General features: G+C 45.0%; 2 protein-coding genes across 10 annotated transcripts in view; both read left to right on the top strand.

The window, feature by feature from the left end:
* Positions 1 to 12,353, top strand: part of EPB41L4B (erythrocyte membrane protein band 4.1 like 4B) — a 137,815-nt gene extending 125,462 nt beyond the window's left edge. For 4 of the 7 annotated variants that reach the window (XM_043927716.1, XM_043927722.1, XM_043927718.1 and 1 more), the window contains 3 exons: positions 1,086 to 1,154; positions 8,636 to 8,808; positions 9,681 to 12,353. In XM_043927716.1, coding sequence (XP_043783651.1) covers positions 1,086 to 1,154; positions 8,636 to 8,808; positions 9,681 to 9,750 — 312 coding nt within the window. In that variant the 3' untranslated portion in view covers positions 9,751 to 12,353. The remainder of the gene's footprint in view (positions 1 to 1,085; positions 1,155 to 8,635; positions 8,809 to 9,680) is intronic. The other 3 variants (XM_043927720.1, XM_043927723.1, XM_043927721.1) reach the window with 1 other exon arrangement.
* A 7,162-nt stretch (positions 12,354 to 19,515) lies between these two features.
* The window catches only part of FRRS1L (ferric chelate reductase 1 like), a 28,627-nt gene continuing 27,000 nt past the window's right edge, over positions 19,516 to 21,142 (top strand). The window contains exon 1 of one of the 3 annotated variants that reach the window (XM_043927352.1): positions 19,516 to 19,898. In XM_043927352.1, coding sequence (XP_043783287.1) covers positions 19,673 to 19,898 — 226 coding nt within the window. In that variant the 5' untranslated portion in view covers positions 19,516 to 19,672. The other 2 variants (XR_006345786.1, XM_043927353.1) reach the window with 2 other exon arrangements.

Raw genomic sequence — 21,142 nt, forward strand, 5'->3', positions numbered from 1 at the left:
ATGGGGCGAGCAGGCTTGGATTAGACATCTCAGTGCCCACTCCAAGGACATTGTCATTTCTAGATGGGTTGAGTTGAGTAGGTCTCAGAAACTCAGAAACCCTCAGCAGATTTGGGTCTGATCTGATGTGTTCCTGTGCATCCCTATCTTACCTCCCATTAGAATGACTCAAAGCCATCAAGTAACTACTGTCCGTAGGCAAGACCCTGAAAGAAACTAAAGCGACTGCACGTGGGAAGTGGTGGCCTTGATGTCTTGGCTGCAGCCCTCTGGTGGAAGTGGAACAGTGTGCATTCACCAGCAGGCGGTTTCTGCACCCCGAGGCTGCAGACAAAGCTAGTGCCAGTCATCAGGCCCCTGGGTCTGCTGGCAGTCTCCTAGGCCAGCTTAAAGAAATATAACCCCTCCCCGCCCCCTCTCCTCCAAAGGCGTCTAGGAGGCCAGAGATGAAATGACCCAAGAGAAAGAAATGGAAGCAAAGGCTCTTGATGGCCAGTTCGCACTACCTGATCCTGCAGAATGTCCACCCTCTCCAGATGCCAGCACAGGGCACTTGTGATCACCATGCCTTCTGTCCCCAAGGCCATGGTGGTAGGATTCTTCCAGGCTTACCCAGGTTCCCCTGAGGTTTCCCTCTATTGCCCAGAGTTTACAGGGAGCCCGACAACTAACGTGAACGGACAGGGAGGTACTCTGTCCACTCTGATAGACTCTGTTGCCTATCAGTGGCCTCTAGTCCATTCCCCACAGCCGCAGAGGGGCCATCAGCAGGCCCCCACGTAGCCCTCGCCTGCCTCATTATACCCCCTGGCTGTGGTCAGCGTGAGGTAGTGTAGGCGCCCTGCAAACACAAGACTCCAGCCTGTCTTCCTTGCAGAGGCCTGGCCCTATCACACAACTCCAGGCTCAGATACAACCGCTAGGCACACCCGTAGGGACCCTTGGTTTATTTCCTTGGCTAACAAGGAAGGCTCGGTGTGCGTTCTCCTGTATCCTTCAGTTCAGTTTAAAAGTGTGCTGCCAAAGATTTCAAAGTTTTGTTTTCTGATCTGAAAGTAACACTCTTCTCTGTCTCTTTTTTGAAGATAAAAACATTCCCGGCTGATCCAGTGACCCCTTTTCCTGATCCTTTCATAACAGGGCCACAGTTTACCGTAAGTAGATCTGGAAAACAGATCTGTGTTTTAAGACATAGTTCCTGTGGATTGCCAACCGACAATGCCAATAGCTAGTGTGTATTTATTTATCTTTGGCTGCATTGTTTCTTAGTTGCGACATGCAGTGGTTTTTTCTTTTGTTTGTTTGTTTTGTTGTTTAGTACATGGGCTTCTCTCTAGTTGTGATGCATGGGTTTAGTTGCCCCAAGGCATATGGGATCTTAGTTCCTGGGCCAAGGATGAAACCTGCATCTCCTGCATTGGAAGGTGGGTTTTTAACCACTGGACCACCAGGGAAGCCCCACCAACAGCTTCTTTTGATCGCTGTGAACTCCGTGAAGCTGAGAAGGAGTTGGGGTTTGGGGGTCAGCATTTTCTAGTTATTTTATCTTATTGAGGTGAGCTTCATGTAACATAAAATTAACCATTTTTGAAGTGACAATTTAGTGGCATTTAGTACGTTCAGTGTCATGCAACTACCACTTCTCATTCTAAAACCTTCTCATCACCCCCAAAGGAAATCTCATACCCAGTAAGTAGTCATCCCCATTTTCCCCTTCACTCTGGCCCTTGTCAGCCACCAACTTGCATTTTGTCTCTTTGGATTTGCCTAGTTTGGATAGTCCATAAAAATGGAATCATACACTACGTGACCTATGTCTGGTTTCTGTCACTTAGCATCATGTTTGTAAGGTTTGTAAGGTTTAAGGATGTATCAGTATTGTTTGTCTTCTTATGGAGGAATAATATTCCATTGCACTTACATACCACAGTTTGTTGATCCATCCATTCATGGATGGGTTTTGGGTTCTCCCCACTTTTTGGCTACTGTGAATAATACTGCTATGAACATGCATGTGCATGCATTTATCAGACTCTCTGTTTTCAATGCTTTGGGGTTGGATCTGCATCTTGATAATGGTATGATTTATGATTTTAAGTTAAGATTTTGCCACTCTGAGCACCAGTCTCCTTTTATTTAAAGTGGAAATAGTAATAAGAACATCCTCCTCCTCATATCTAGTTGAGGCAAGGGTCAAAAGGGATCAAGAACTTGAAAGTACTCGACCATGCACAGACCATCCCACGAATGTCAAGTACAATTGTTGTTCCTCAATGCTGGAGAGGCAGGGTGGTGTAAACACAGGAGCAGGTCGTCATGGCAACCGGCTTTCCTGTTGCCATGGCTCTCTGTGTCGCTGAGCAGCTTATTTAAACTCTCTGCAAACTGCTGAAATGTTTTTAAACATTTAAATGTTGTAGTTTCCTCATCTGCAAAGTGAGAGAGTTCGATGATTTTCAGGATTCTTTTCAGCGCCTCGACTTTTTTCCTTAATTAAGAGCTTGTGCAGAAGCTCACTCTCTGATGAGCAGAAGTGGGGAGTTTAGGCTCCCTCCTCTCTCTCCTGAGGCTTCCCTGGTGGCTCAGTGGTAAAGAATCTGCCTGCCAATGCAGGAGAGGCAGGTTCAATCCCCTGGGTTGGGAAGATTCCCTGGAGTAGGAAATGGCAACCCCCTCCAGTATTCTTGCCTGGAAAATCCCATGGACAGAGGATCCTGGGGGGTTACAGTCCATGGAGTTGCAAAGAGTTGGGCACGACTGAGCACCCATGCATGCCTCTTTCCTCTCCCTCCCTCCTCCTCCCAGGGATCAGAGTTTGCAATTCCTAGAGCCAAGTGGTCCCTGAGGTTTCTTCCAAAGGTCAGTCTAGAGGATCTTCCAGGTGGGCTCTGTGGTGCCCGAGGGGTAGCTCGAAGTGCAGTGTCAGGGGCTGGCTGATGGTCACTACCTGAGGTAGCTTCAGCCATATGAACAGGAGGGCGTGAGCAGTGGCTGATTCAGGTCTGAGGATGATCAGACCTGGGAAGGTGTTCCGCAAGCAGTCCATGCAGAGACAAAAGCAGGTTTCTAGAACAATCCATGGGGCTTCCCAGGTGGCGCTACTGGTAAAGAACCAGCTTGCAAATGGAGGAGACATAAGAGATGTGAGTTCTGTCCCTGGGTCAGGAAGAGTCCCTGGAGAAGGGCATGGCAACCCACTTTTCAGTGTTCTTGCTGGAGAATTCCATGGATGGAGGAGCCTGGTGAGCTACAGTCCATGAGGTCACAGAGTTGGACACAACTGCAGCGACTTAGCATGCACACACACAGAACAATCTGTAGCAGGGTCACGATCGGCTTCCAGCACCTGCCTTTTAAGGAACAGAGGGCAGAGACACGGCCTGGGCCAGGCACTCAGTGCTGCTGCCGGATACTCATCTGGCCCCTGCCGTTTGGCTGCGCACAGCTTCCCCAGCTGGAAGCTCCGGCTCCACTTCCTCCACTGGCCATAGCGGGCACTCTGGCCTGCTGCCCAGCCTTGGCAGGGCTGTGAGACACCCAGGGAAGCCCTTCCTGAAAAGCCGGGGGCTGAGATGGAGCAGGAAGCCAATGTCAGAAACCATGCTGGGACTTTGAAGAACCGGGCAAGAGTGGCTTGAAGGCAGCTAGAGCAGGGAGAAGGAGCGTCATGAGCCAGAGTCCTGGGGCAGAGAGGTCATCCCACCTCCAGGGGACTGAACTGAGGCCAGTGGGCCTAGAAGGCAGAGAGCAAGGGTGCGCGGCATGAGAGGAGGAAGGGGGGGAAAGCAGGGACAAACCCTGCAGGGCACAACTGTGCTCGGCTGATCTCAGATGGGAAGTCCTTCAGTGAGAAGCCTTTGAAGGACTCTGAGCGGGGCAGTGACAGGGCAGCTGCATTCGGCGATGATCCCTGTGATGGCAGTGAGAGGAGCTGGGTTCAGGCAGTGTGGACTCTGGGCAGTCGTCTAGAAACCTCAAACGGCAGTTCAAGGGAAAGAAGGCAGAGAGCTTGACCCAGAGTGGTACTGATGGTGGAGGTGGATAGATGTGCACAGATCGGGGACGTATTTAAGAAGCTGGTGAGGAATTAGATTGGATGAGGGAGAGAAAGGGCCAGAAATGGCTTTCAGATTTCTGACTTGCAGAATGTGGATGGAGAGGGGGTGCATTCACTGAGACACGGAAATCTTAGGGAGACTGAACCAGGAGGGATAATGAATTTGCCTCTTGCCATGATGTGTTAGAAATGCCTCAGAAATGCCTGCATGGAAACAGTGAATGGGCAGTTGGATCAGTTTCGTTCAGTTACTCAGTTGTGTCCGTCTCTGCAACCGCCTGGACTGTAGCACACCAGGCTTCCCTGTGCATCACCAACTCCTGGAGCTTACTCAAACTCATGTCCATCGAGTCGGTGATGCCATCCAACTATCTCATCCTCTGTCATCCCCTTCTCTTCCTGCCTTCAATATTTTCTAGCATTAGGGTCTTTTCTAATGAGTCAGTTCTTCCCATAAGGTGGCCAAAGTATTGGAGGTTCAGCTTTAGCATCAGTCCTTCCAATGAATATTTAGGATTGATTTCCTTTAGTATTGACTGGTTTGGTCTCCTTGCTGTCCAAGGGTCTCTCAAGAGTCTTCTCCAACACTGCAGTTCAAAAGCATCAATTCTTTGGTGCTCAGCTTTCTTTGTGGTCCAACTCTCAAATCCATACATGACTACTGGAAAAACCATAGCTTTGACTAGATGGACCTTTGTTGGCAAAGTAATATCTCTGCTTTTTAATATGCTATCTAAGATTGTCATAGCTTTTCTTCCAAGGAGCAAACATTTTTTAATTTCATGGCTGCAGTCACCATCTGCAGTGACTTTGGAGCCCGAGAAAATAAAGTCTGTCACTGTTTCCATTGTTTCCCCAACTATTTGCCATGAAGTGATGGGACCGGATGCCATGATCTTCATTTTTTGAATGTTTAGTTTTAAGCCAGGTTTTTCACTCTCTTCTTTCACTTTCATCAAGAGGCTCTTTGGTTCCTCTTTACTTTCTGCCATAAAGGTGGTGTCATCTGCATATCTGAGGTTATTGATATTTTTCCTGGCAATCTTGATTCCAGCTTGTGCTTCATCCAGCCCAGCATTTCACAGATGTACTCTGCATATAACTTAAATAAGCAAAGTGACAATATACAGCCTTGACGCACTCCTTTCCCAATTTGGAACCAGTCCATTGTTCCATGTCCAGTTCTAACTGTTGCTTCTTGACCTGCATACAGATTTCTCAGGAGGCAGGTAAGGTGGTCTGATATTCCCATCTCTTGAAGAATTTTCCACAGTTTGTTGTGATCCACACAAAGATTTTAGCATAGTCAATGAAGCAGAAGTAGATGTTTTTCTGGAATTCTCTTGCTTTTCTATGATCCAATGGATGTTAGCAATTTGATCTGTGGTTCCTCTGCCTTTGCTACATCAGCTTGAACATCTGCAAGTTCTTGGTTCACATACTGTTGAAGCCTAACTTGGAGAATTTTGAGCATTACTTTGCTAGTGTAGGAGATGAGCGCAATTGTGTGGTAGTTTGAACATTCTTTTGCATTGCCTTTCTTTGGGATTAGAATGAAAACTGACCTTTTCTAGTCCTGTGGCCACTGCTGAATTTTCCAAATTTGCTGGCGTATTGAGTGCAGCACTTTCACAGCATCATCTTTCAGGATTTGAAATAGCTCAACTGGAATTCCATCACCTCCACTAGTTTTGTTCATAGTTATGCTTCCTAAGGCCCACTTGACTTTGCAGTCCATGATGTCTGGCTCTAGGTGAGTGATTACACCATTATGGTTATCTGGGTCATGAAGATCTTTTTTGTATAGTTCTTCTGTGTATTCTTGCCACCTCTTCTTAATAGCTTCTGCTTCTGTTAGGTCCATACCATTTCTGTCCTTAATTGTGCCCATCTTTGCATGAAATGTTCCGTTGGTATCTCTAATTTTCTTGAAGAGATTGCTAGTCTTTCCCATTCTATTGTTTTCCTCTATTTCTTTGCAGTGATCACGAAGGAAGGCTTTCTTATCTCTCCTTGCTATTCTCTGGAACTCTGCATTCAGATTTATATATCTTTCCTTTTCTCCTTTGCCTTTTTCTTTTGCCTTTCACTTTTTGGCAATTGGATATCCAAGTCTGTATCAGGAGAGAGGACTAAACTGGAGATTATAATTAGCAAGTTATTAATACCAACAGCTCGATGGTAATGGAAGCCAAGTTCATAAGCTTCAGCTTCCTAATTTTCTTCCTCCTGTGCATCATATTCTCTTTTCTTCCCTACCGAGGTCAAGATACTTGACCTTGCTGTAGAGCTGGCCTCTCCAGAGTCTTCCTGACCTATCCTGTCCACAGTCAAGGAGGAGTTCAGCAGCTCCAGGGAACTCCATACAGTTATTCTGGTAGTTGATCCAGCATTGGCCTTGAGCCTGAGTTCAACAACCATACTCCTTGGTTGGTTCTGAAGCCAGTTCCTACCTTGTATTTGAGCCTGTTGACTCTACTCGATAGTCAGACAAGGGCCTCAGTCTGTCTGAGATGAGGACCTCTGCCTGACTCTGGTCAGATTTCTGTCCCCTGTTCTTCTTCCTAACCTGGCCTGTCCCTATATTACCTGCTTTGTTCCAGCAAATGTTGGTTCATTCATTTCTTCATTCAGCAAATATTAAGAAGACGAGTACTCAGGGTTGAGATTTAATAATAGTAATTTTCACTGCTCCCTGAGGGCATTCTTGGGCTTCTCAGGTGGTGCTAGTGGTAAAGAACCCGCCTACCAATGCAGAAGACTTAAGAGAACATGGATTCAATCCCTGGGTTGGGAAGATCCCCTGGAGTAGGAAATGGCAACCCACTCCAGTATTCTTGCTTGGAGAATCCCATGGACAGAGGAGCCTGATGGGTTACAGTCCACAGGGTCGCAAGGAGTTGGACATGACTGAAGTGACTTAGAACACAAGATCATTCTTAAATGAAGTTGGCTCTTTTTTTCCTATTTTGAGTGCATGGCAGTGAGGAATATAATGACTGTTAGTAAAGTTTGATGCCACTGCCTTGATTCATGCTAAGGCCCTGGTAACTTCCCCACAATTGCCTTTGTATGTAAGTACATTTCCCTCTTTTTACAGAAAGAGTCAAAATTGGCATCAAAAGCCCAACCTACACCCACTTTATTGAAGCAACAAAATAACATCTTACCCCAGCTCCTGTATCAGGAAGGCTGGACTCAGCCATGCTTTAAAATGACAAATTGAATTTCCTATTCATGCTCCATAACTGCCATGGGTGGGCTATGCCTTCTGCTCTGTGTTGCTTTGTTTCTGGGACCCTGGCTAATGAAGCAGCTGCCATCTAGAACACTGCTGGTCACAGAGGTTGGGGGTGGCAGGGAAAGAAGTGACAGATCACACACCAGCACTTAACTCTTCCAATGGAAATAAAACATGGTGGCTCATTTCCATGGCTAAAGCGAGGCACTGGCCATGCCTAACTTCAAAGTGGGGGTGAGGGGGACTTTCCTGGGGGTCCAGTGGCTAAGACTCTGTGTTTCCACTGCAGGGGTCACAGGTTTGATCCCTTGCTAGAGAACTAAAATCCCGCATGCCAGGAAGCACAGCCAATAAAGAAATAAAAATTTATAAAAAAAATTTTTTTAAAGTAGGCTGGGGAAGTGTAATCCTACCATATGCCTGGAAAGAAATGAGCGAGCATTATCTAAGGAACCACACGAGTGACCACTACATCCCAGTGTTTGTGAAAGCCCCCTGTGGGAAACATCACATGCCAGCAACTCTGTGACACTCTGTTCTTGTGATCAGTTCTCTGGCACTGCTCCAGCCCAGACCAGCTCAGTTCTGTGTCTGGAGGCAGTTGTAAAACAAACAGGGGCTTATATTTTTCAGCAGTAGTCTTTCAGGACTCTCAAAGCTAAAGATTCTCCCCATTTAGAATCTTGGTTCTAAGGTGGCTCAGACGGTAAAGCGTCTGCCCACAATGCGGGAGACCTAGGTCCGATCCCTGGGTCAGGAAGATCCCCTGGAGAAGGAAATGGCAACCCACTCCAGTATTCTTGCCTGGAGAATCCCATGCACAGAGGAGCCTGGTGGGCTACGGTCCATGGGGCCGCAAAGAATCGGACACGACTGAGCAACTTCACTTTTTTTCATGGTGCTTACTGTGTGACCTTGGGAAGATTACTGAACGTCTCTGAGCCTCAGTTTTCCTTTTCCATAAAAATCAGTTCCAAGATGTGCTATTTTCCACCTTCTAACATCTCTGAAATTAGAGTAGGTATTACAGTAGTGGGCCTGACAGAGTTTGAATGATTATTTTTTCTCTGTGGCGTGTGCAAAAAATGGTGCATGTTATAAATGATGGTGTCTCACGTGATGAAACATGACCTCCCCCTTAAAGACTATGAAGAGGTAATACATGTAAAGTGCTTAGCACAGTGGCTGGCACTAAATAAAATGGTTTAATAAATGGCTATTGATGAACTATTATTAAGAAATAACAGGGACTGTGTGCTAAGGCTGAGGAAACAGCTGACAATGTGAAAATGAAACCCCAATTGAGGCTGACTTCCTCTTTTCTGTCTCCCCTCCAGGCAGACTTTAGAGACAGTAAATTGCAGTGCTGTCCTGGCCAGTCTTCCCCGCTGATCCCAGCGGCGACCCTGAGGCCCTTGACAGAGGCCGTGTCCACAGTGCAGACTGTCTACACCATTCGGAAGCCTGTTTCTCCGGCAACCAGGTGTGTCCGATCAGCAGGTGCCAACAGGTAACTCTGGTGACAGGGAAGCCAGGCGCAGGCTCACTGTGTCTGTCACACCTGAAGCAATGTTTGTGACACTGTCATTCATTCTTTTCTTCATGTATTCTCGAAGTATTTACTGAAAGGCCATCAAAGGCTAGATAATATTATTCTAGGTGCTAAGGATGTAGAGTGAGCAAAACAGAACCCCCCCCAACCACAAACTAGCCCTCCGAATTGTTTCCCATGCTTTCTCGATGCATATGAACACTTGTTTTTTCATCAGTATGGTCAGTGTGTACATAATCTTTGATTACTTCCTCTATCTAACACATATCTTCTCTTTTCAACACTGATCCTGCTCTCACCACTTACAGTTTCTTTGTATTCATGTAGTGTGGTTAACCTCACTTGTTGCCATCACTAGATATTTGAGTTATATCCCATTTCAGATTAAGCTGAAGATCCCCTGGAGAAGTGAATGGCTACCCACTCCAGTATTCTCGCCTGGAGAATTCCATGGACAGAGGAGCCTGGCGGGCTGTAGTCCGTGGGATGGCAAAGTTGGACACAACTGAGCGACCAACACTTTGACTTTCACATGGCTGAGAGGGCGCCATGTGCGAGGTCCTATGTTCAGCTCTGGGGGTTCAGAGAGGAATGGTGTATCTAACAGTCAGTCCTCTGAGGAGCGGTACCTTCAGAAGCTCACTGTCTGGTGGGGGAAATCCATAGGCAGCCAATTTCAGGTCACTGTGGGGCCGGCAAATGTAGGGGTTCCTTAAGGAGCCTGAAAGAGCAAGTCAAGAGCTGAGCTTGGGAAACGGCATTTAAACTGATAACTGCTCTTACCATTTTTGAGCGTGCATCTCACCATTTTGTCACCTCCTCTTTCTCAGTGCAGAGACACTCCGGCAGGAACTGGAGAGAGAGAAGATGATGAAAAGACTGCTGATGACCGAACTGTGAAACTCTCCCCGGTTGCCTGGAGGATGGCACGGTGCCTTCTGGACGTTTTCTTTCCCCGGGCTTCATGCGCTCGCAGCAGCGTAGCCTACAAACGTGGGCTCTGTTCGCCCAGGTCTCCATGGTCAAAGCCAACCTCTGGCTTGACTTTTATTGGAAAAGTTATTTGCTGTCTCCTGAGTATCAGAGGTTTTCCTACTACTCAATGTAGTTGAGACAAAATTTGGTAAGCCTAGGAGAAGAAAGATGGGAAAACCGGGATTCCTTCTCAGAAGCACCTGTGTGTACATATTAATAACCACAGGGGTTAATATGGCATGGAATCCTTTGTTCTCAGTCTCAACCATGTGATTTTGTATGACTGACACTTGCACCAAGCTTTGACTGTTTGTTAAAGAGTCATTTTTAATGAGAGAATAATTCTTTACTGCTGGTTTTTCATTTACACTGGTAAATGCACAGATCTTATAAAGTCTTTAACATTCATTTTTATTCAGACACGAGTAGGTGAACTAAAAAAGGAAAGTTGCAATCACCAGGACTGAAGTTATTTCAGCTTAATCTGAAATATAATTTAACTTGTGAATTTGGGGGTTATGATATTATTGGGGATACACAGACTTTATTATTGAACCCAAAGTAAAAGCTTAAATTGTCTGAAATAGTTGAAATTGTCTAAAAATCCTTACAAAGGGATTTGATAGCAGGATTCATTTGGATGTTCCATAAAGGAAAATTATCTCTAAAGTTGATCAACTCATGTCCTGTTGATAGAAACTTGACCAGAAGAAACTTTGCTCTTTTTTATATAGTTTCAAGAAATGTGTTTTTAAATTTTTCTTATGCACTTGAACAACTTTGCAGGAATAAAAGAACCCCCTAACCACAAACTAACCCTCCAAATTGTTTCCCACGCTTTCTCAATGCATATGCACACATTTTTTCATCAGTATGATCAGTGTGTACATAATCTTTGATTACTTCCTCCATCTAACACATATCTTCTCTTTTCAACACTGATCCTGCTCTCACCACTTAAAATTTCTTTGTATTCATGTAATGTGGTTAACCTCACTTGTTGCCATTTCTAGATATTTGAGTTATATTCTATTTTTCATTCTCATAAATAGTGCTGCTATGAATGTCTTTGTAAAAAATAAAATGTTTCTTCCTTTGGATTCTTCCCTTGGGAGTATCTCCAAAGAGAGATGACAAGGTCAAAGAGCATGAAGTATTTTATAGCTCTTGTTTCATATTGTCAGATTGCTTTCTAGAAAGATCCAGTCTCCTGGTTGAAAGGACCTTAAAGGTCATCAAGTTCAACCTCCCATCCTCTCTAAATGCTTGAAACCCCTCTACAATTTTTGATGCCACCAGCAATGTATAAGCATTTCTATTTACCAATAGTTCTGCCAGTATTGGGTTTTGCCATTTTAATTTATTTTTGCTAGTTTAATAAGTGCATATAGTTGTTCTTAAAAGGTTGTTTTATTTCATTAATTGCTAGCAAAGCTGAGCACTTTTCCATGTGATGACTTAGTAGCTGTATTTCCTTGTGTGTAAAATATCCATCCATTTCTTAAGACCACTTAAGTGGGATTGATCTCATATATTTGTATCAGAATTGTATTTTTATGTTGTATTGCATACTTTGCTCTCCTCTCCCTCTCCTTAAATCTGAATGGTGCCAATAATTTGATACTAATGATATAAAAAAAAAAGCAATGCCTCATTGACTAGCATTGTTGTGAAATGAGGTAATGTACGCAAATATTCAGATAACAGAGGATTAACCCTTTTAAGTGGTGAATCTTTACAATTTTAATATTTTTTGAGGGAAATCTTTCTAAAATATATTACGCACTTCCCTGCCTTAGTAAACAGAGTACACTGGAGAGTATTTAACCTTTTCTTGATGAGTCATGGTCATCATTACAAACATCAGCCCCTTTGTACCTTGGTGTGGTGTCGTGATGTCATCAGGAGCCTGTCCAAACATGCAGGGCTTGGCTTGCCTTTCACAGACTAACGCTCTTCTCATTGATGGTTTGCACTGCTGTCTGCTCTACTGGTGAAGCTGTCAGGGGCAACTGTGGTATCTGGGAACTTTTACCCCCTTCCATACTACCCGACCCCTGGCTGTATTTAAACAGCTTTCGCCGTTCTTTATGTTGTGCACACGATACAAAATGTGTTCTGTACAATATGGGGGAAGTGTTTGTGTCTCGGGTTGTCACGTCCTGCCGATCCCTCCTCTTCTAACCTGCTTTCTGAGTCTTCTGCTCTTCACCTCCTGCTCTCTGATGGAAACCTCCAGGGCAAAACTGAAGTTTTCTTGAGGAAGCCAGGAAACACAGTGTTACATGCGTGTCAGGTTGGCTTTGCTTCTGAGGAGGGGGCGGTGCATGGGGTTTTTGGCCATTGTTCTCAGGAGGCTCTGAGCCTGCTGCTTCTTCCTCCATGGCCCCCTGCATCACAGATGTTTTGGAAGGTCGATGTCACTGGAAGTCTGATCACGAACAAGTTGGCTGTTACTGTATATGAAAACCCAGTACCTCTGGCAGCTCAACTCTAACCAGTAAAATCAAGAGGATTCCATCCTTTCAGCAGTTGTCCTGTTATTTGCCTATGTACATGTATGTTGGGTGCTTGGAGTTGGGACCTGAGAAGATGACATTGTGTTGGGTGGATTCATAGCGATAAAAATGAATTGGTATAGTCACTTCACCTTTTTAAAAAATATATACTTAGACCCAAAATAACAGTACCATACAATCACACAACACATCATATGTCCAAGAAGAAAAATCAGCTTGCTGACATGATCATTCCAGAGCAAGGGTTCCAAACTGTGGGCCACAGGCTCCTGGTGGACATGGGGAAAGTGAAACTGTCAGTCAACCAGTCATGTCTGACTCTTTGTGACCCAATGGACTGTAGGCCTCCAAGGTTCCTCTGTCCATGGAAATCTCCAGGCAAGAACACTGGAGTGGGTAGCCATTCCCTTCTCCAGGGGATCTTCCCGACCCAGGGATCAAACCTGGGTCTCCTGCATTGCAGGCAGATTCTTTACCGTCTGAGCCACCGGGCAAGCCCAGTGGACATGAGGGTGGGGAGTTAGTGCAAGTGGTCTGGGAATCCTGCGACCCTGAGTTTCTGGATTGTAGATTGCATAGGAGATCCTTATGTTTGAAGAGTTTAAAAACTAAATCCTAGAGAATTTGGAAGATCCCACGTGAATTCACCCCAAAATTTATACCCCCAGAATAGCACAAGAATCTTCTGATGTCACCTTTATCTTTCTTTCACCATCTCAAAGATCACAGCTTTTTAAAAACTTGAAATTCACCATGTTAACCATTTTAAAGTATATTCAGTATTATTTTTCTTAGCATTTTCATAATAACATATCAATTTAGTTCAGTTGCTCAGTCGTGTCTGACTCTTTGCGACCCCATGAACCACAGCACGCCAGGCCTCCCTGTCCATCACCAACTACCGGAGTTTACTCAAACTCATGTCCATTGAGTCGGTGATGCCATCCAACTATCTCATCCTCTGTCATCCCCTTCTCCACCTGCCCTCACTCTTTGCCAGCATCAGGGTCTTTTCAAATGAGTCAGACCTTCGCATAAGGTGGCCAAAGTACTGGAGTTTCAGCTTAAGCATCAGTCCTTCCAATGAACACCCAGGACTGATTTCCTTTAGGATGGACTGGTCAGATCTCCGTGCAGTCCAAGGGACTCTCAAGAGTCTTCTCCAACACCAGAGTTCAAAAGCATCAATTCTTCTGTGCTCAACTTTCTTTATAGTCCAACTTTCACATCCATACATGACTACTGGAAAAACCATAGCCTTGCCTAGAGGGACCTTTGTTGACAAAGTAATGTCTCTGCTTTTAATATGCTGTCTAGGTTGGTCATAACTTTCCTTCCAAGGAGTAAGCGTCTTTTAATTTCATGGCTGCAATCACCATATGCAGTGATTTTGGAGCCCCCAGAAATAAAGTCAGCTACTGTTTCCACTGTTTCCCCATCTATTTGCCATGAAGTGATGGGACCAGATGCCATGATCTTAGTTTTCTGAATGTTGAGCTTTAAGTCAACTTTTTCACTCTTCTCTTTCACTTTCATCAAGAAACTCTTTAGTTCTTCTTCACTTTCTGCCATAGGGGTGGTGTCATCTGCATAGCTGAGGCTATTGATATTTCTCTCAGCAATCTTGATTCCAGCTTGTGCTTCATCCAGTCCAGCGTTTCTCATGATGTACTCTGCAGATAAGTTAAATAGCAGGGTGACAATATGCAGCCTTGACACACTCCTTGTCCTATTTGGAAGCAGTCTGTTGTTTCATGTCCAGTTCTAACTATTGCTTCCTGACCTGCATACAGGTTTCTCAAGAGACAGGTCAGGTGGTCTGGGATTCCCATCTCTTTCAGAATTTTCCACAGTTTTTTGTGATCCACACAGTCAAAGGCTTTGGCATAGCCAAGAAAGCAGAAATAGATGTTTTTCTCGAACTCTCTTGCTTTTTTGATGATCCAGTGGATGTTGGCAATTTGATCTTTGGTTCCTCTGCCTTTTCTACAACCAGCTTGAACATCTGGAAGTTCACAGTTCACATATTGCTGACGCCTGACTTGGATAATTTTGAGCATTACTTTACTCGCATGTGAGATGAGTGCAATTGTGTGGTAGTTTGAACATTCTTTGGCATTGCCTTTCTTTTGGATTGGAATGAAAACTGACCTTTTCCTGTCCTGTGGCCACTGTTGAGTTTTCCAAATTTGCTGGCATATTGAGTGCAGCACTTTGACAGCATCATCTTTCGGGATTTGAAATAGCTCAACTGGAATTCCATCACCTCCACTGGCTTTGTTCGTAGTGATGCTTCCTAAGGCCCACTTGACTTCACATTCCAGGATATCTGGCTCTAGGTGAGTGGTCACACCATCATGATTATCTGGGTCATGAAGATCTTTTTTGTATAGTTCTTCTGTTAATTCTTGCCACTTCTTCACTTCTGCTTCTATTAGGTCCATACCATTTCTGCCCTCTATTGAGCCCATCTTTGCATGAAATGTTCCGTTGGTATCTCTAATTTTCTTGAGGAGATCTCTAGTCTTTCCCATTTTACTGTTTTCCTCTATTTTTTTGCATTGATCGCTGAGGAAGGCTTTCTTAGGTCTCCTTTCTATTCTTTGGAACTTTGCATTCAAATGGGTATATCTTTCCTTTTCTCCTTTGCTTTTCACTTATCTTCTTTTCAAAGCTATTTGTAAGGCCTCCTCAGACAGCCATTTTGCTTTTTTGCATTTCTTTTTCTTGGGGATGGTCTTGATCCCTGTCTCCTGTGCAATGTCATGAACCTGCGTCCATAGTTCATCAGACAGTCTGTCTATCAGATCTATTCCCTTAAATCTATTTCTCACTTCCATTGTATAAGCGTAAGGGATTTAATTTAGGTCATACCTGAATGGTCTAGTAGTTTCCCCCACTTTCTTCAATTTAAGTCTGAATTTGGCAATAAGGAGTTCATGATTTGAGCCAGTCAGCTCCCAATCTTGTTTTTGCTGACTGTATAGAGCTTCCCATCTTTTGCTGCAAAGAATATAATCAATCTGATTTTGGTGTTGACCATCTGGTGATGTCCATGTGTAGAGTCTTCTCTTGTGTTGTTGGAAGAGGGTGTTTGCTATGACCAGTGTGTTCTCTTGGCAAAACTCTATTAGCCTTTGCCCTGCTTCATTCTGTATTCTAAGGCCAAATTTGCCTGTTACTCCAGGTGTTTCTTGACTTCCTACTTTTGCATTCCAGTCCCCTATAATGACAAGGACATCTTGTTTGGGTGTTTATTCTAAAAGGTCTTGTAGGTCTTCATAGAACCGTTCAACTTCAGCTTCTTCAGTGTTACTGGTCAGGGCATAGACTTGGATTACTGTGATATTGAATGGTTTGCCCTGGAAACGAACAGAGATCATTCTGTCATTTTTGAGATTGCATCCACATACCACATTTCGGGCTCTTTTGTTGACTATGATGGCTACTCCATTTCTTCTAAGGGATTCCTGCCCACAGTAGTAGATATAATGGTCATTTGAGTTAAATTCACCTAATCCAGTCCATTTTAGTTTGCTGATTCCTAGAATGTCAATGTTTACTCTTGCCATCTCCTGTTTGACCACTTCCAATTTGCCTTGATTCATGGACCTAACATTCCAGTTTCCTATGCAATATTGCTCTTTACAGCATCAGACCTTGCTTCTATCACCAGTCACATCCACAACTGGGTGTTGTTTTTGCTTTGGCTCCATCTCTTCATTCTTTCTGGAGTTATTTCTCCACTGATCTCCAGTAGCATGTTGGGTACCTACAGACCTGGGGAGTTCATCTTTCATAAACAGAACTAATTCCAGAACATTTCCATGAGTCCAAAAAGAAGCTCCATATCTGTAGTCACTATCAATTCTTTCCCCACCCATTTGCTAACAATCATTAATTTACCTTCTGTCTTCAGATTTCTATCTATGGATTTGCCTATTCAGGACATTTCATAAAAAATGGAATCACATAGTATGTGGTTCTTTGTGATTGGCTTCTTTCACTTAACATAGTGTTTTCAAGGTTCATCCATGTAATAGCATGTATCGTTACTTCATTTCTTTTTAATGGCTATATAATATTCCATTGTATGGATATGCCACATTTTATTTATCCACTCATCAGCTGATAGACATTTGACTTGCTTTCACTCTTTGGCTATTATGAGTAATATGAACATTTGTGCCCCACTCTTCAAACTCTTGGGTATATAACTGAGATTGGAATAGCTGGGTCACACAACAACTCTATGTTGAACTTTCTGAGGAATTTCCAAATTCACAGCTTTTATATCATAAACAATGAAAAATGAAAAAAATCACACATATTACTAGACAGACAGAAGCATGGGGAAACCTGTTGTAACTTGTCAGGTACCGAGATACAGATACTAGATTTTTGGGAGGAGGAGGGTTGTGAAATTTATAACAGAAAAAAAGTTGTTTTAGAGAAATGGCTTTGGTGAGAAGAGAAAATAAGGGAGCTTTTTCTGAAAAAATGAAAATGAAAAATTAAACTCAGATTCATCTCTACATTCCTGTTTGAATAGCCAACTCTTGTTCAGGTAGTGGTCTCAGAACATTCAGGCAAAGTTCTTCCTTGGAAACTGTGTACAAAAGGGAAAACCACAATATTTCTTGGCCACTCGGTGGGTTCACGTCGCTGGGGAGCAGAGGGTATGAAAAACCTGGGGTGAAACAAAGTAGAGAACATGTGCTGAGTGTAAGAACAGGTCTCCCTCCAGGGCTCAAATCTTGTGAGAAAACAAAAATAAGAAAATTTCAGGACTTTCCCCTAGCAGTCCAGTGGTAAGGACATCACCTTCCAATGCTGGGGGTGTGGATTCAATCCCTGGTCGGGCAGCTAGGATCCCACATGCCTCGTGGCCATGAAAACAAAACATATAACAGAAGCTGTATTGTAACAAATTCAATAAAGGTGTTTTGCCTTTTTCTTTAATGGTCCACATAAAATAAAAAAATATTAAAAGAAAGAAGATCCCAAAAGACAGTTTATCTGGATGGGAGATAACCTCATGAAAGAAAGAAGCCAAGTCCATAGGGAATCCAGAGTATGTTCTAAGGCCCTGGAGTGGCATGCAGACTTGAAGTAACCCATGAAGATTGTGGGTGTTCGCCCTAGAAAAATCCACATGTCAAATGTTATTCCAGCACTTTCATTGGATCTTCACACCATTCCTGAAGCCCATCTAAGGCCTTCTTTGAGTCCATGGACCCCAGGTCCTTGATCATGGTTTTAGGTCATTGAAATCAGTTATCTCCATGCCTCATTTTAGGCTGTGGGTGCACACCTTTCTCCAATATTACTGCCCAACATTCTCTGTAAAGAAAAAAAAAAAAAGCCCACATGATTTTATCAGGCCAGTTTACCAGAGAATGGCTTGGTTTTAATATACTTTCTTTCTAGCATCAGCATTGTTAATTGTATTAATTAAAATGAAGGCAATAAAAATAAAGTAACAGGTAACAACTTGGACTCCCAAACCAGTGAATCAACATCGAAATCAGAAGTCCAGTGCTTGCCATTTAAATCTGGCCTTATCTTTCCTGGTAAACAGGAAGATGAGAAAAGAAAAACATTTCACTTTTTAAAGAACAAGGTGTTTTATTAAATTTTTTTAAAGGACAACTCATAAACAGATTTTCAATTGACTGAATTTTTTGTATTTTCGAATTTTATCTTCTGCAAAGCTACGTCTTGCCTAGCTTTGCAAAAAACAAATCTCTTTGTTTTGATTTCTAAAGTCACTATAGTTCATCTTACCTTTTTCAAGCAATAAATATGATCTATTTCTTGCAACAAATAGAATATTGGGAGACCTAGTGAAGCCCAGGGTTTCCATGAATTATACCCGAATCACCTGTCAGGTGATTTAAACGCCAACTGGACAACCCACCATCAGTGTTAAGTGATACATAAAAGCAAATATTTGACCTCTGGGACATAAAAAACTTCTCAGTTTCCACAGCAGAATTCTGTCTCCCATCTGCCCTGGGCCAAAAAAACTTTGCAATCACCAGTTTCTTTTGAATATTTGTATAGCATAACCATCAGCATATTCATTCATGCCATTTATAGTATTGAACCCTATTCATCCTCACCTTCACCATCTTACCTAAATTCCACTGAATCCGGGAAGTTGCTAATCACCACCACAAACAGCCTGATTTCTGGTTCTACATTAGAAACCTCTACACTTTTCTGCTACCATAATTATTTTCTTTGTTTATGCTATAAAATAAAATTTAAAAGCAAGCTAGAATGCTGGCTCTGCAATACCAGCATAAAAAGAATTGTGTGCACGTTTTCTAGTGGAAAACAGCAGTTTGAATGTGTTATCATTCCAAAACCATCATTAGGAAAGAATTACGGGACCTGGCACGTAGTAAGTGCTTGGTGTGAATGAATGAATGAATGGCAAAGTAAACAACCGGAAGAGAATTACACGCAGCAGGAATGATTTTGGGAAAGTCCGGAATCCCACAGCCTGGGCCTGCCAAGGCCTGTGTGTGCTTGCTGTGGGGAAACAGCAAACCGCTTGCCTGATTTTGAAGGGGGCATGTTACTCGAGGGCAAGGGCAGCCTCTGACTACACACTCCAAAAGTCTCCATGAATCCAGCCCAAAGAGCTGGGTTCTTGTTCCCCTCTGGCTCTAAAGACCTCGGTTTACCTATCTATAAAGTGGGGGTCTTGCTATTTCAACTTTTCCAATCTCGATCCCAAGAAATAATGGATATAGCGAGTGCTGTATATAAACCAAAAAGTGCTGAAACAAAGTCAGGGAGGCAGTGACTCGGACAAGGTGTGCTCCTAGGTGAACCCCGCGGGGAGTACTTCTTAAACGGGAAAGTATATTGGGGCCTCCCGGGGATCTTGGAAAAATGCATCCTGATTCAGATAGATGTCTGCCGTGGGGCCAGAGATTAGTCATGCTAACGTTCCTGGCACCTGGGGATGTTGATGCTGCAGGGCCGTGGACCACTTTTTGAATAGTAGTAAGAGTGAAGTAGGGTCAAATCTGTTCGGTGAGAGACTCATGCAGGCAGGTAGGAAAAATGGGGAAAAGGACGGAGGCAGAGACTGTCCGGCCGAAAAGGTGAGGATGTTAGGAAGAAGCCGAGGTTCCGGGAGCGAGCGAGGATGCGCAGCCTGGGCTGGGAGGCGGCGGGTGCGGGCGGCTCCGCGGCTGCGCGGGCTGCAGGCGGGGGGCGGACGCGTGCTGGCGGCGACGCAGTCCCGGCCCCGCGCCCGCGGCGCCCCCGCTGCGGCCCGAGCGGCCTGGCTGCGGGATCGGAGCGCAGCGATGGCGCGGTCGCGCCGGTCCTGGGCGCAGCTGCTGTTGCTCCTGCTGGCCGGGCCGGCCGCCTGTGCAGCCAGCCCGGCGGACGACGGCGCGGGCCCGGGGGGCCGGGGGCCCCGGGGCCGCGCGCGGGGGGACTCGGGCGGCGACGAGGCCGTGCCGCGCCACGACTCCTCCTACGGCACCTTCGCCGGGGAGTTCTACGACCTGCGCTACCTGTCCGAGGAGGGTGAGGCTGTGGGAGGATGAGGGGCTGCGGGAGCGGAGGCCCGGGATGCGGGACGGAGGCGGCAGGAGTGGGGTGGGGGGCGGGGGCGGGGGCTCGGTTAGAAGGCGAATGGAGGCTCCGCTGGCTCAGCCGAGGCCCGACCGCGGAGCGCAAGGCTCACCCTGCCCATCGCCCTGGAGAAGAGACCCGGAGAGCTGTCAGCGCCTTCCACCCGCTGCTGGCTTTACAGGTGGGGAGACTGAGGCCGGGAGGGAGGTGGTCAGCCGAGTCCTGCGAACCTGCGGACAGGTGGGGCTGAGTCAACCCCCGCCGCCCCCCTCGCGCTCTCCCCCGGTTCCGCCACCCCCCCTTTCCCCGAGTTTTCAGCGTCTGTCTGTGACAGGGACAGGGTAGCGGATGGTAAGGGAGGAGACTGCCATCTGGCCTAGAGTGTGTGAAATCAGAGTAGCTGGTGGGAAGCCCAAGTCCTCTCTTAAAGAGAGATTGCCTTGTTTCTTCCATGGCTGTATTGACCTAAATTTGCCGTGGCTAGTGTTCCAACTTCGGCGTTCTGTTCCTGCGCGCTGCCCAGCCCCCGAGAGCTGGGTCACACCTCCTTCCCCACTTCCATCCCCCTTCTGTACTGTTTTCCCACATGTCATGGACCCCTAGTGTGAACCATCATTGTTGGGGTCTCCTGGGTCCAGCGATTGGAGGTTTGTCACGCAGACCTCCCTGCACAGGCAGTATTTCAGTGAGCACAAAAGCCAAGCTGATTCTCTTCAGAAGAAATGGAAACTGGCTTCTTATTTCCGCTATTTGGAAAGTGATTTTCCTTTTCTCTGCTAAGAGGAATATCTAAGAATCAAGTTGGGGTTTGAAATGTTGTGTGTCCCTGCAGCTGATAGGATGCTGGGTGTATCTGTTATTTAGGATTAAGTTTAGCTACCTACAACAAACACACATTAACAACACAAATAAGATAGAAGTTCCTCTGTTACAGAAGTAGGCAGTCTAGAACTGGTCATCTGAGACACTAATCCTGGTCTTCTGCTTCTTCACAACTCTTAGTATGTAACTTCATGGCCCCAAATGGCTGCTTGATCGCCAGCCATTGCATTCACTTTCCAGACAGTGGGAAAGAAGAAGTGGGAAGAAGGTCACTGATTATAAAGAGATTACTCAGAAATCCCATGAAACAATTCCACTTACACTTCATTAGCCACAACCTAGTCATGTGCTCACACATAGGTGCAAAGGGGACT

Source organism: Cervus elaphus, chromosome 16 (assembly GCF_910594005.1).
Source record: "Cervus elaphus chromosome 16, mCerEla1.1, whole genome shotgun sequence".
NCBI lineage: Eukaryota > Metazoa > Chordata > Mammalia > Artiodactyla > Cervidae > Cervus > Cervus elaphus.